A 15,770-nucleotide genomic window follows, 5' to 3' on the forward strand; every position below is an offset into this window, starting at 1 on the left:
GAGAAATTGCTTACGTTCTGGGTACCCGGCTGACTGACCGTATTTCAAACAATAGGCTGTACGAAAAATGTGGTTCAATACCGCTCTCTAGGGCTATAATGAAAGAAAGGTTGAGGTGGCTAGGGCACGTTGTGAGGATGAAGGATGACAGATTGCCGAAGATTGTGCTTTTTGGGCAACCGTCTAGGGCGAAACGGAAAGCAGGTCATCCTCGCCTGGGGTGGGAGGAAGTCATAAAGAAAGATTTAAGGGAATTTGGACCTTCGTGGGAGGGTGTAAAAAGGGAGGCTTTGAATTGATTGGGGTGGAGGAGGAGCGTGCGTGGCTGTGTTGGCCTCAGGTGGCTTGGTGCTGCGGTGAGTTGTTAGTAATAGTAGTAAAAAACAAAACAAACAAAATAAGAGCACCACATGTTAATTATTTAATATAGTTCTGTGCAGTGACTCTGCTGCCTTATTTCCTTGGGTTCGTCCTTTACTGTACTCTGGAGAAAAATGAGCCTGGGAGGAGGGATGATTACCCTCCAATCACTTCCGACTATTAAGAAAGGCACTAGAACTTTAAATTTACAATCTAATGAGCCCCTCCAAAGTTTTTACGACCACCCCTTCCCTCTGAAGTGGCTCCGAGAAAGACAATGAATAATGAGAATGCATTGAAGCATTATGGCTCTTAACTGTAGGGAACACAAGAGCATAGCTTATTTTCTGTAGAAAACCGTTAGATGGTTCTCAGCGTTAGAGCCATCAGCCGTTTTCTACCGAAAATAGTTTTGGTTGCATCTTTTTTGCCAGCTATCACCAACACAAGTTGCGCTATCTTTTGTTTTCAAGTTCCCAGATTCGCAGCAGCTAAAATTAGTGCAAGCACTAGAAACTGATCCTTTAAACAGATAAAATTATGATAAGTACTAAAATACGAGGAACCTAAAATAAAGACGTATCAAACTGCTTTGCGTTTACAACAATTTATTCAACAATTTTAATCAGACTGACAAATGATAATTAGAATTTTTCCACGATTTTTCTAGTGTCTACTTGCACAGTCGAATTCGGAGTTGTGGACCAATTACTTCATCTTCTTCAAGTAGCTCTGCAGATCATCCAACAGTTCTGGTAGACAAAGCAGCTTCAACCCATTTATCACCATAACAGCTATATAACATACGGTTTCTTTTCATTCCATGTGTCTTACCTTTCCTATCATTTTTATAATTAGTAGATTCACTCGAAGAAGTAGTAGTCACTAAGCAAGCTTTTCGGAATGTGGAACTCTCGTGAACTGCTCTTGGGTTGGAAGATTTTTGAAATGGAAACACAGTTATTCGGACAAATCTAGGCTTTGAGACACTATAGGGTGTGATAGGTGTAGAATTAAAATGATCCGCGAAAGGGTTTTCAACACCTGGAAACTGATCTAGAGATCCCTATTTTTCGAATTTTTTATTTGTTGGATCACCAATTCGTTGATGGGACAAAATCGGATTAGACTGTTCACCGTCTGTGATATTAACTTTCGATCACCTTGTGATTTATTTGTTGGATCACCAGTTTGTTGATGGGACAAAATTGGACTAGACTGCTCACCGTCTGTGATATCAAACTTTCGATCACCTTGTGATTTATTTATTGGATCCCCAGTTTGTTGATGGGACAAAATCGGCTTAGACTGCTCACCGTCTGTGATATTAAACTTTCGATCACCTTGTGATTTATTTATTGAATCACCAGTTCGTTGATGGGACAAAATCGGATTAGACTGCTCACCGTCTGTGATATTAAACTTTCGATAATAATTTACATCCAATAGCATAGGGCTTGAAGCACTTTTTTGCATCTCCCTTTCTTTTTTTTCATTTGGACCCGGACGCTTACACTGATTTAGGCTTTGGAACACTGCGTGATGGCACAATGATAGCAGTGGGGTTAAAATCATCATTGAAAGTTTTCAGCGTCTGAATGATGATTTTGGAGTCCCCATATTTCGATCTCTTTACTTGATACCATGTAATTCTCATCTGGAGGATTAGCTAGAATGCTTAGCGGCTGGAAGGTGTTAACTTCAGAATTCCAGCATGAATGTTTTTTACATCATTTGAATTTAAACTTGCACCAGGACCAGGGTGCCATATTTCCGCCTCGGGTGCCATATTTCCTGATGTTTCTGCTCCATTCTGCTTCTTCGTCGCTTGAGATTTTCTTATCCATTCTGCTAATTTAGTAAACGATTCTTGAGATATGTTTTTGACTGTACAAAAGTTGGGAAAAATAGTATGTGTTCCAGAATTTCAATTCGTCAGTAATATTCTCCTATTTGATTGCAAAGAACTGTCAGGTTCCCACGAACAGTTTTGATAAAATTATTGTAAGCAGAGTCAATTCGGAGTTCAGATGTACATTCTTAGCCTAACCAAATGACGAAAAGTTTAGATTTATCGACTGGAAAAGATTGGAATGAAGATAAAGGTTTGGATGTGGATTAGCCTCTTTGTGGAAAAAGATTAAAATCGACCCAAAGGAATCATCATTTGGTCACTTTGGAAGTTCTCTGTAGTGTTACCCGTTTTTTGACAAGCTTGCCAACAAAAGGGACTTGAAATTTCATTATCTTTTCAGTCAAATTTCATGGTCATACCACAGATTATCGATAGCTCTCGGTAATGGCTAGTCCCCTGGGAGAATTTGCTAATGGCCCCTAGGAGGTCCGAGAATACGATGTATATTAAAAAACATAATAGCTTTTTATTCAATTTCCTCAGCTATAATTTGTCTAGCGACATTTTTGTTCTTTTTTTTCTCTGTCGTAATCCTAAATTGGCAATGCTTTCAATGAAATCCAATGGAATTTTCAGCCACATCATATGTAAAATTTCTTTTTTTCTTCCCATTTTCTATTTACGATGTAACTATGACGCTATTCAATTTTCAGGGGTCGAAAAAAACGTTACTATAGGTGAACATTATTCGTTTTCGTTATGCAACACTAAACGGGATTACCAAAAGCAATCACCTCAATTAAAAAGGTGTTGACCACAAGTATCCAGCTAATTTTTTTTATAAATCTTTTTGTTGCAAGAAATGCCTTAAATTGCAACTTGGAGCAATCTAAGAGTTTGAATCTTGTAGACGTCATAATGACAAACGGTGATACTTCTAATGAGAAGATTTTTGCCTCAATTGTACTTCAACTCGACATTGCTCAATTCAGTGTCCACCCTGGCCTTGAAGATATATGGATATTCAGCAAAGATAGCAGTGGCGGATCCAGGGGGGGGGTCGGCGAGGGGGCGAACCCCCCCCCCTAGTAACGTAGTCTAAAGTAGTGTAATTTACTTAATTAGCACAAGTTTGCGTTAATTAAACTTGCTCGTAACGCAAGTTCATCGGATCAACCTATTTCCCCCCCCCACACCCCCTAGAAAAAAATCCTGGATCTGCCCCTGAAAGATAGTCTCTTCTTCGAGGGAGTTCGAAGGCTTTGTAACTCCATTAAAGAAGTCACGGCGTCGACAAGAGCGGTAAAACATCAGAAAAAATTCATTTGAGCGGCATCTGGCAGAGACAGGGGAGGATATCCGAAGAAGATCCGGAGGTATTTGCAGCAAAATAATTTTGTGAGCAGTAACGATGTCCGGTTGTTGGCGTCTATAATAAAAACTTCTTAGCTGGAGATAGCACGGAAGTTTTTTATAAGAGTTGACTTGAAGATCATCCTATAGACTATAACTGGTGGCCTTTAGTTTTTTTTTTTTTTTTTTTTTTTCAGAAAAGCCGTTCATGATTTTGAAAGGTAATTAAAGACCACTCCTTGTCAATAGCAAATGTAAAAAAATTGGTAATAGTAAAATCAAAAAACAAGATCTTGAAAAAAAAACCAGATAGCCGATATCGATAGATAAGGACGTATGTCCAAGGAAGCGGGGGGGGGGACGTTACCAGGTTGGAATTCCCCCTACTGAAATTTTTGTCTAACAAAAGTGCGTATAAACATACGTTTTTAAAAGTTTTTCTATTAAACATGACCCCGGATACGCCCTTGTCGATAGAATATGTTTTTATGTCAATTTTAAACGCGTGACATTTATCAATGAGGCACACTTGTGCCTCTATAAAGAGGCGACCCACCACAATGTTAAGCGATTTCAGGTCCTAGAGGTCGCAGAGAGACGGCGGTAATCGCATTTTGTAGCCCAAGCTCAAACTAAGAAGCTTGCAAAATTTCATCCTCCTCCGACTTTATCTTCATGGGGTAAACTGGGCCGGAAGTTTCGACCCTCCCACCACATCCCCCCTTTAACGTTGTCCGATTGGGCTGAAATTTAGAGGTTAAGCTTTCCTAGGGCCCGGGAGCTTTTCCTCGAAATTTCAGTTCAATCCGATCACTCCTTCCCTGTTTTCAAAAAACCAAATATAGCCACTTAAAATTCATTTCTTTTTTTTCTTATCCAAGCCTACAGGCCACAGTTGGCAACTGATCCGGGTGAATGAGGACTCATTCGAAGCAGAATTCGACCTGTTAGGGCCTTTTGATATTTTCATACCGAAAAAATTATCCCCCGAATTTACATTTACGAAAAACCTCGTTTTCCTATAATAGCCCATGTTAATTTTTCCCACCACAACCCCCCTTTAACGTTGTCTGATCGGGCTGAAATTTAGAGGATAAGCTTCACTGGGGCCTGGGAGCTTATTTTCGAAATTTCAGCTCAATCTGATTACTCCTTCCCTATTTTCCAAAAAACAAATATCAAGTTTTTTGGGAATTTGCTTGTGTCAAAAATAGCGTCCATTTAATAAAATACAATTACAAGTGTGTCTGTTGAGTCCATCGGTTGATACTCCAGATTGTCAGTCGGAAAACCCGGGTTCAATTCACCGTCAGAGGATATTTTTTATAAACTGAATTTAAAGTTTAAAAAAGAAAAACAGTTTCTTTTTTAAATTATTTGAAAAAAATTACGTTTTCTAAAGAGTTAAAAAAGCTGAGTTACAAGGTCAACCCTTAAAACGTAAAGGGATTAGGAGGCACAGTTGGGGGGCTGTCAAAGAGGCTGAGTCACAAGTTCGAACCTTAAAACGTACAGGCATTGGGAGGCACCCTGTACGACGTGATTTGAGTAATCAGGAATTAAAAGTCTTAACACAAGAATCTTCAAGAGCGGGGGGTGTGGGGGGCGGCAGCCCCCCTACTTTAACTCCTTACACGATCAGCTAACATTTAGTCAAGCAATAATAAGTAATAAACTGTACAATAACGTGCAGAAATGATTTGAAAAAAACCTACGTTTTCTAAAGAGTTAAAGAGGCTGAGTTACAAGGTCGAACCTTAAAACGTGCAGGGATTAGGAGGCAAAGTTGGGGGCTGCCGCCCCAAACCCCCGCTTTCGCAGCCTTTAAATAAAAAAAAAGTTTTTTAAACTGAAAGGAAGGAGCGACATTAAATCTTAAAACGAACAGAAATTATTCTGTATATGAAAGGGGCTGTGCCCTCCTCAACGCCTCGCTCTTTACGCTAAAGTTTGACTTTCTCACAACTCTTTTTTTTAAACAATAAAAACTTTAGCGTAAAGACCGAGGCGTTGAGGAGGGCACAGCCCCTTTCATATACGGAATAATTTCTGTTCGTTTTAAGATTTAATGTCGCTCCTTACTTTCAGTTAAAAAACCTTTTTTTTTATTTAAAGGCTGCGAAAGCGGGGGTTTGGGGGCGGCAGCCCCCCAACTTTGCCTCCTAATCCCTGTACGTTTTAAGGTTCGACCTTGTAACTCAGCCTCTTTAACTCTTTAGAAAACGTAGTTTTTTTCAAATAATTAAGTTTAAAGCTACCCATCAAGAGTTATTACCCATCATTGTTGAAGTTATTACCACAACCAGAGGGTTAAGGTAGTTCAACCCAATTCAATGGGCAGGGGGACATTCAAAAATGAAGAAACTCCTTTCCGCTATTACAAAACCTAAACCTGCGTATTTGATGTACCATTTCACATTTCGGGGCAGAGGATCAAACCCATTATAAATATGTTGATAAACATACCAGAACAGTTCCAACTGCAATGAACCTTGTAGCGTCCGGTAAAATTTGAGAATACCCAAGAGCCCATTTAGCTGTTGCAATACCCATTTTTACAGGGCTTATCAACATCGTAGAGAGAAGACGGCTGGTAATTGTTACTGAAACCTCTTCGGAAACAATCAATTCTTCAGTGAACTCGCTGTAGTTTCTTAATATTCCTTCCCTGTAATGAACAAGTTAGGTAATTATTAGTAGCTTAAATTCTTCACAAAATGGTTAATGACTTGGATATTTGACGACAATTACCAATGCATGTTTAGATCACGGGGATTATATCCCTACATTATCTTCCGAGTTATTTTAATATCAGTAACCCTACTAAGATTTAATGGTAAAGTGAATAAAGTCTTTTTTTTTATCAGAAGAGACTCTGAATCTACATCATGCTGAAAATTTTCCTGGGTTGAGCAGTAGTGAGGACAAAATTACCCATCAGACCGTTGTTCGGAATACCAAACGTAAGGCAAGTGGGCCCCGGCACTCGGAACGCCAGGTTTCAGGTTTCTATACATGAATTCTCATTGTCGCTTGTCTTCTAACCGCAGACAATTTGCTGTCTTTTAATAATGCTGTCTTTTCAAAGATATTTGATTATTAAAACAAGTCCGCATATAATTTGAGACAATTTGCTGTTTTTTCATACTGTGTCTTTTCAAAGATATTTGATTTTTAAAGCAATTCCGATTTCTAACAATGATATCTACTAAGTTTCAACCTTTTGGTATTCTTTTTTAAGGTTTTTCAGTTGTTGTAATCCCTTGTTAAAATATATATACAATTATTTTTGCAATTACTGGTTTTTTGCTCTTTACGCAATTTAATGTCTTTTCATACTGTGTCTTTTCAAAGATATTTGATTATTGAGGCTAATCCGATTTTTACCAACAATTAATTAAAAAAAAACTTTATCCACAAAGTAAGTTCTTCAAAAAAAGTAAAGAACTCCATTAAACAAAAAATTAGCAAAAATGTAATCAAATAATCTACCAAGCGTGAAACTACCACAAATCAGCATCAATAAATAAATGAAACCCAAAACGAACAGAAATTACAATAAATAACCGACTCAAACTCAAAACAAGCAGAAATTAACGTAAGTTGGGTTCAAAACCCCTATGCCTTCCCAAGGCCAGAACAAAATTTGCACTGAAAAAAATATAAATGTTTTTACTTTTATAACTTTAATAAATCAAATAATATTAACATTTTGATTACTAAATATAAGTAAATGTACATTAAACTGACAATGCACATTCATTTGTAATTTTTTCAGTAAAATGCAAATTTTGTTCTGGCCTTAGGAGGCATGGGGGTTTTGAGCCATACTTTTGTTAATTTCTGCTCGTTTTGAGTTTGACTCGGTTATTTATTGTAATTTCTATTCGTTTTGGGTTTCATTTATTTATCGATGTTGATTTGTGATAGTTTCACGCTTGGTAGATTATTTGATTACATTTTTGCTCATTTTTTGTTTAATGGAGTTCTTTACTTTTCTTTGAAGAACTTATTTTCTGGAAAAAGTTATTTTTAATTGTTTCTGTTCATTTTATATTGACAGAGTCTTTTCAGGGAAAAAGAAAATAACACTTTAAATCTTTTAGTTTTTTTTTAGATTATATAGTTTGGCCTGCTATTTGTATGCTGTAGAAAAATTTTCAGCAATTTTTAAAAACATGCACTCTTTTAAAAATCTGGACACAAATAGTAGTGTTTAATTTAGTTTCATACCTCCTCTAGTGGACCTGAAATGGAAAACTTGATACCATTTGAAAAAAAATCTGTTAGCTTTCTTTGATAGCTTGGATACACTTACGCTATTTTGATTTGGTTAAATTTTAAGAGCAGAAATAGCCCCGAAAGTTTGAACATAATACCCTCAGTCGTTCTTGGGATACTGCTGAGATGCCTTACTGGGAATTTGCATTAACACAGTGCATTTTGAATTTTTTTATTTATGTTTTTAAACATAATGGGCAAAGGGGAGGGTGGGCGTGGGAGAGGAATTAGTTGCCCTCCAATCTCTTTCGACTATCAAAAAGGGTATCAGCCCTTTCTATTTCAATCGAATGAGCCCTTTTCGAAGTTCCCACGACAACTCCTTCGATACGAAGTGCCCTTGTCTAAACAATAATAACAACAAAAAATAATACATTATACCCACATCGATCTTTACAGTGCCCTGGTCTAAACAACAACAACAACAAAAAATAATACATAATACCCACATCGATCTTTACTATAGAAATGTCAAGCCTTCAATTCACTTTGTACTATTAAAAAAGTCATTAAGCCTTTCAATATTGTTTCAAATGAGCCTTTTTTGAAACGACAACGCTTTCGATAGGAACCTTATATGCCCCAGGGCATAAATCACCACACTTATTCTAAGGGCTTTAAGGGTGGTTGTCATCCTCTAAGACCATATTTCCAGAACCTTCAACTACATTAAACAAAATGGTTATCTCAAAATTTTGATTGGATGTGTTTGGGGATATGATGGGCGTGAGAGGGGCGGCAGTTGCTCTCCAATCACTTTCAACTATTAAAAATGGCACCAGCCCTTTCAATTTCCAATCAAATGAGCCCTTTTGAAGTGTCTACAACAAAACTTTCAATAAAAATCTTAGATACCCCCAGGACATAACTTACAACCCTTGCCCTGAGGGCTGGGTGGGGTGTCATTCTCAAAGACCTAATTTCTAGAACTTTCTACTACGTTGAACAAAATGGATATCTGAAATTTTGATTGGATCTGTTTGGAGGAATGGTGGGCGTGAGAGGGGGGTTAGTTACCCTCCAATCACTTTCGGCTATTCAAAAGGGCACTATTCCTCTGAATTTCCAATTGAATGAGCCCCTTTTGAAGTTTTACGACAACTCTATCTATAATAACCTTAAATGCCCCCCAGGGCATAACTTACAACCCTTGCCCTGAGGGATGTGGGGGGGTTGTCATCCTCAAAGACCTAATTTCTGGAACTGAAAACTACGTTGAATAAAATGGCTATCTCAAAATTTTGATTAGATGTGTTTGGGGAAGTGGTGGGCGTGAGAGGGGGGTTAGTTGCCCTCCAATCACTTTCGACTATTAAAAAGGGCACTAGCCCTTTGAATTTTCAATCGAATGAGCCTTTTTTGAAGTTTTTACGACAATGCCTTCTATAAAAAACCTTATATGCCCCCAGGGCATAGCATACAACCCTTGCCCTGAGGGTTGTGGGGGAGTGTCCTCCTCAAAAAAATAATTTCTATCTGGAAATCAACTACGCTGAACAAAATGCCTATCTCAAAATTTTGATTGGATGTGTTTCGGGATATGGTGGGCGTGGAAGGGGTGTTAGTTGCCTTCCAATCACTTTCGACTATTAAAATTGGCACAAGCCACTCCAATTTCCAATTGAGTAAGCCCTTTTCGAAGTTTCTACGACAACTTTTTCGATACGAAGTGCCCTGCTCTAAAGGAAAAAAATAATAAATAATACATTGTGCCGACATCGTTCTTATATGCCCCCAGGGCATAACTTAAAACCCTTGCCCTGAGGGTTGTGGGGGAGTATCCTCCACAAAACATATTTTCTATCTGGAAATCAACTACGCTGAACAAAATGGTTATCTCAAAATTGTGATTGGGTGTGTTTGGGGGAATGATGGGCGTGGGGGGGGGGGCTAGTTGCCCTCCAATCACTTTCGATTATTATTAAAAAGGGTACTAGCCACTCCCATTTCCAATCGAATGAGCCCTTTTCGAAGTTTCTACGACAACTCCTTCGACACGAAGTGCCCTGGTACGGAAAAAAATACATTGTGCCAACATTGTTCTTTACTTAGGCAGCGCGATTGCACTGCTTATGATATGTACTAAGCTTCAAAATTTTGGTTTTCTTTTTTAAGGTTTTTTAATTGTTGTAGTCCCTTGCCAAAATAGAGAATCATCATTTGTAACAAGTGCAAATTATCGTTTTTTGGGCCTTCCTATTGACATTATATAACGGGTCACGTTCAAACATGTAAGCTTAATCACGTAGCGAGTTGATTTTATCTAACAGAAAAACAAACTAATTTTTAAATTTTCAGGTATTTTTCTAGTTTGGATTAGAACATCAAAATTATTGCTCAGGTACCGTTAATATTTTGTAGTCAAACAGTTCGTGGTAACGAACTGTAAGTAAGGAGTGACCCGGCTTAATAGTAACCGAAACTCTAAAAAACGAAATTTTGATACCAATAGATACATCAAAAGAATCGGATTTTTATGCTGATTTCAAAAATATAAGTTTCATCAGTCTTAGTCTTACTTATCAAAAGTTACGTGCCAGTATTTTTTTCCAGAAGAAAGATCACGGATGCGTTTTTTTTTTTGTTTTTTTTTTTGTTTTTTTTTCAGGGATGATCATATTGATCCAGTTTTTCTAGAATATCATGAGAGGGCTCATTCGAACGGAAATTAAAAGTTCTAATGCCGTTTTTAAGTGACCAAAAAATTGGAGGGCAACTTACCCCCTCCCATGCTAATTTTTTTCCCGAAGTCACCCAATCAAAATTTTGAGATAGCCATTTTGCTCAGCATAGTCGAAAATCAAATAAATATGTCTTTGAGGATGACTCAATCGCCCACAGTTCCCGGAGGAAGGGCTGCAATTTATGAACTTTGCCCATTGTTTACATATAGTATTGTTTAATGGGAAGTATACTGACGTTTTGAGGAGGGATTTTTTCTGGTGGGGGGTCAGAGGAGGGGTTTACGGGGAGGGTCTTTTCATGGAGGATGTTTTCTTGAGGGAAGGGGCATATCTATGAAGGGGGCGCCGAATATCCCAGCATTATTTAAAAAAAGATCAGAAATTAAATATAAAAAACAAGTTTTTTTTCCACTGAAATTAAGGAGCAACATTAAAACGAACAGAAATTATTACGTATATGAGGGGGTTCACCCCCAAAGTCAATACCTCGCTCTTGACGCTAAAGTTTGTTTTTAGTACTTTCAAAAGAGCTATCTATTCTAATTAACCGGCCTTTGTGATTCAGGGGTTTGTGATTCGAACAAAATTCGAATTTTAGCGTAAAGGCGAGGAATTGACTAGGAGGCGAAATCCCTTATATACGTAATAGAAACATACGAATATATAAGTTCATTACGTAAATTAATTCGTAAGTTATGTCAGAACAAAATTTCAAGAAAGCCTTTTAGCCAAAAAAAAAGTAAAATTAATAGGCAAATTTTTTTTTAATTATTCATTTACGATGACACAAAATCAAAGCTTTATTAATTCAAAAACTTTCATAAATTACATTTAAAAAAAAAGTTTTTTTAAATGAAGGTAAGGAGTAATATTAGAACATAAAACGAACAGAAATTATTCCGTATATGAAAGGGGCTGTCCCCTTCTCAACGCCTCGCTCTTTACGCTAAAGTTTGACTCTGTATCTCAAATTTATTTTTTAAAACAATAAAAAACTTTAGCGATTCTTAACTGAACTTAAAAATTTTTTTAACTTTTTTTCATGTCTTAAAAAGACATTGCTTATACTTATAACAAAACTAATTTGGTAATAATATTTTTCTAACAACGATTTCTAATAAGCTTCAAACATTTGGTTTTCTTTATAAGATTTTTGAATTGTTATTATCCCTTGTTAAAATTTATACACATATTATTACAATTACCACTTTTTTTGCTTTTTACGCAATTTAATGTCTTATCATACTGATGTTTTTTTTAAAGATATTTGATTATTGAATCAAGTCTCATTTCTATTAACGATTTCTACCAAGCTTCAAACTTTTGGTTTTCTTTTTTTAAGGCTTTTTAGTTGTTGTAATCCTTTGGTTAATATACATACAAATATTTTTTTAATTACCAGTTTTTTGCCTTCCAGCAATTTAATATTAATTTTTCAATGCAGGAGAATCCTCATTTTTTCCACATGTGTGACAGTATGATAACGTCATTGCAATACTGATGCATTTAAAAATGACATCACTCACATAATTATTTTTTCCAAAATTAAGGCTCTTAACGAATTTTCTCAAACTTGACCTATCTAGCTCGTTTTTTTAGGCCAGCAGATCTCAGGATGTAAATTTTCCCGAAAAAATATGGATTAAGTTTTTGATTTTGACATGGATAAGGTCATCAATACCTACCATTCCTTTGAAAATCAAAAATATAGACTGGATAAATCGTTGGAAAAAAAAAGAAATGTTTGTCCCACCATCTGAACAATTAAAAGAAACAAAGGTTTTGCGATATGTCTTTCATAATGGCAAAAGACAAGCCAAGGCAAAAGTTAAAGGTCCAATAAAAAAATGTAATGCCGCCGGGGCCCGGCGGCAAAGCCACCAGGATCCCCGGTACTATATAAGTAGGGAAGCCCCAATAGATCGTGACAGTACATAATTTATTCAAGGATTATTGATCCACGAAGAGGATAGAATTTCTGAGAAATTGATTTACATAATCGAAGGGGAAGTAGATTTCTGAGAAATTGTATTACATAATCTGACGGTGAATTATTATTCCACGAAAGGGGAATTAGAAATGACATCACTTGTTTCCTAGGAATTATGCGGGACTCTAAAGAGATAGAAATTATATTTTTAAATATGGCTTCTCTGGTCTTTAAACTTAGTAATAAATTCTTTAATATTCTATCGAACCCATCGGAATTAGAAATGACATCACTTGTTTCCTAGGAATTATACGGGACTCTATAGAGATAGAAATTCTATTTTTAAATATGGCTTCTCTGATCTTTAGTGACAGAGATAAATTGATATTCTATTTTTAAATATGGCTTCTCTGATCTTTAAGTCAGAGAGATAAATTGATATTCTATCGAAACCTTAATAGTGTAGCTAGAAACACATATGAGATGAATATATTTTACGCGGGAAAGGGTTTCCTAGGAATTTCAAATGTGACAACGCAGGGATTTCGAAACAAAGGAACACGCAGAAATTACGTTTAGGGGATTATTTGGGTGAAACCGTTTGAGACATTTTAGAAGATGATTTGGGCGAAACAGTTTGAGACATTTTAGAAGATGATTCAGGCGAAACAGTTTGAGACATTTTAGAAGATGATTTGGGGTGAAACTGTGGTCGTTATAATACACAAGCTCCATTTGAACACTTTTATGAGGTCCCCTATCCCAACCCCAAAGGGCCCCCCGGGCCCCAAAAGGCCCCCTGCGCCCCCAAAGGACCCCCGAGCCCCTCCCTTTCTCCCTCCATTTTTGAATTTTTTTTTAGTTTTTTCGGACTGAATTTTTTTTACTTAGAAATTATCCAACATTTTTCCGTTTTTTTCTTTAACACATTGGCATAGAGTTTTAGCCTAGAGTCGTAGCTTAGTTTTATTTAGAGTTGAAGTTTAGTTTAGTTACAGTTAAGAGTTTAAAGTTTTACCTTAGAATCTTAGCTTAGAGTTTTAGTTAGAGTTGAATTTCAGTCTGGTTTTAGTTGAGAGTTTGGAATTGTAGCCTAAAGTCTTAGCTTAGAGTTTTTGTTAAATTTGTAAGTTGTTTGGGTATCAGTGAATGGTCAAGGGTTTAAAACTATAGTGTTATCTTTGAGTTTTAGTTATATCTCTTGTTTACTTTATTTATAGTGAAAAGTTTATAGTTTTAGCTTAGAGTATCAGATGAGAATTTTTGTTAAAGTTGAAGTTTACTGTAGTTATAGTTAAGAATTTAGAGTTTTAGCTTGGAGTCATAGCTTAGAGTTTTAGTTAGAGTTGTGGTTTTAGTTAAGTTTTAGTTAAGAGTTTCGAGTTTTAGCCTAGAGTCTTAGCTTAGAGTTTTTATTGAAGTTCTTGTTTAGTTTTAGTTAAGAGTTTAGAGTTTTACCTTAGAGTCTTAGCTTAGAGTTTTAGTTAGAGTTGAAGTTTACTTTAGTTTTAGTTAAGAGTTTAGAGTTTTAGCTTAGAGTCTTAGCTTAGAGTTTTTGTTAGAGTTCTAGCTTAGTTCAGTTTTAGTTAAGAGTTTAGAGTTTTTAGCTTAGAGTCTTAGCTTAGAGTTTTTGTTGAAGTTCTAGTTTAGTTTAGTTTTAGTTAAGAGTTTAGAGTTTTAGCTTAGAGTTTTAGCTTAGAGTCTTAACTTAGAGTTATTGTTAGAGTTCTAGTTTAGTTTAGTTTTAGTTAAGAGTTTACAGTTTTACGTTAGAGTCTTAGCTTAGAGTTTTAGTTAGAGTTGAAGTTTAGTTTAGTAATAGTTAAGAGTTTAGAGTATTAGCTTAGAGTCTTAACTTAGAGTTCTAGTTTAGTTTAGTTTTAGTTAAGAGTTTACAGTTTTGCGTTAGAGTCTTAGCTTAGAGTTTTAGTTAGAGTTGAAGCTTAGTTTAGTTATAGTTAAGAATTTAGAGTTTTAGCTTAGAGTCATAGCTTTGAGTTTAAGTTAAGGTTGAAGTTTTGTTAAATTTTAGTTAAGAGTTCATAGTTTGAGCCTAGAGTCTTAGCTTAGAGCTTTAGTTACAGTTGAAGTTTAGTTTAGTTATAGTTAAGAATTTAGAGTTTTAGCTTAGAGTCATAGCTTAGAGTTTTAGTTAGAGTTCAATTATAGTTTAGTTATACTTAAAAGTTTGGAGCTTTAGCTTAGACTCATAGCTTAGAGTTTTAATTAGAGTTGAAGTTTAGCTTAGTCTTACTTTTTAGTTTTATCTTATAGTCATATCTTATAGTTTCTTTTAGAGTTGTATTTTAGATTTGTTTTAGTTAATAGTTTAGAGTTTTACCCTAGAGTCTTAGCTTAGAGTGTTAGTTAGAGTTCTAGTTTAGTTTTAGTTAAGAGTTTAGAGTTTTAGCCTAGAGTCTTAGCTTAGAGTTTTTGTTAGAGTTCTAGTTAAGTTTTAGTTAAGAACTAAGAGTTTTACCTTAGAGTCTTAGGTTATAGTTTTTGTTAGAGTTCTAGTTTAATTATAGTTAAGATTTTAGAATTTTACCTTTGAGTCTTAGCTTAGAGTTTTAGTTAGAGTTTAAGTTTACTTTAGTTTTAGTTACGAGTTGATAGTTTTAGCTTTGAGTATTATATTATAGCTTAGTTACATTTTAAGTTTAGTTTCTCTATTTTTAAGAGTTTTGAGATTTAGCTTTGATTGTTAGCTTAGAGTTTAAGTTAGAGTTGAAGTATAGTTTAGTTATAGTTAAGAGTTGAGAGTTTTAGCTTAGAGTCATTGCTTAGAGTTTTAGTTAAAGTTATAGTTGAGTTAATTTTTGGTTAAGAGTTTTAGCCTCGAGTCTTAGCTTAGAGTCTTAGCTTAGAGTTTTTGTTGAAGTTCTATTTTAGTTTAGCTTTAGTTAAGAGTTTAGAGTTTTACCTTAGAATCTTAGCTTAGAGTTTTAGTTAGAGTTCTAGTTTAGTTTAGTTATAATTCAGAGTTTTTAGTTTTAACTAATAGTCATATCTTAGATTTATATTTTGAATTGTAGTTTACTTTAGATTTAGTTAAGAGTCTAGAGTTTTATCTTAGCTTCTTATCTTATACTTTTTTTTAGAGCTCTAGTTTAGTTCAATTTTATGTTGTAGTTTAGCTTTTTAATCTTATAGTTTTAGTTTAGAGTTGTTGTTGAAGTTCTAGTTTAGTTTAGTTTTAGCTAAGAGTTTAAAGTTTTAGCTTAGAGTCTTAGCTTAGAGTTTTTGTTAGAGTTGAAGTTTAGTTTAGTAATAGTTAAGAGTATTTGTTAAAGTTAAAGTTTAGTTT

The 15,770-nt window shown here is 35.4% G+C and overlaps 1 protein-coding gene across 1 annotated transcript in view; it reads right to left on the bottom strand.

The window, feature by feature from the left end:
* The window catches only part of LOC148949249 (charged multivesicular body protein 7-like), a 109,111-nt gene that overhangs the window by 44,615 nt on the left and 48,726 nt on the right, over positions 1-15,770 (bottom strand). Inside the window, exon 3 of the mRNA XM_089092892.1 lies at positions 6,035-6,236. Coding sequence (XP_088949018.1) covers positions 6,035-6,236 — 202 coding nt within the window. The remainder of the gene's footprint in view (positions 1-6,034; positions 6,237-15,770) is intronic.

Source organism: Artemia sp. Qi Xiang Cuo, chromosome 8 (assembly GCF_049724085.1).
Source record: "Artemia sp. Qi Xiang Cuo chromosome 8, ASM4972408v1, whole genome shotgun sequence".
Taxonomy (NCBI): Eukaryota; Metazoa; Arthropoda; class Branchiopoda; order Anostraca; family Artemiidae; genus Artemia; species Artemia sp. Qi Xiang Cuo.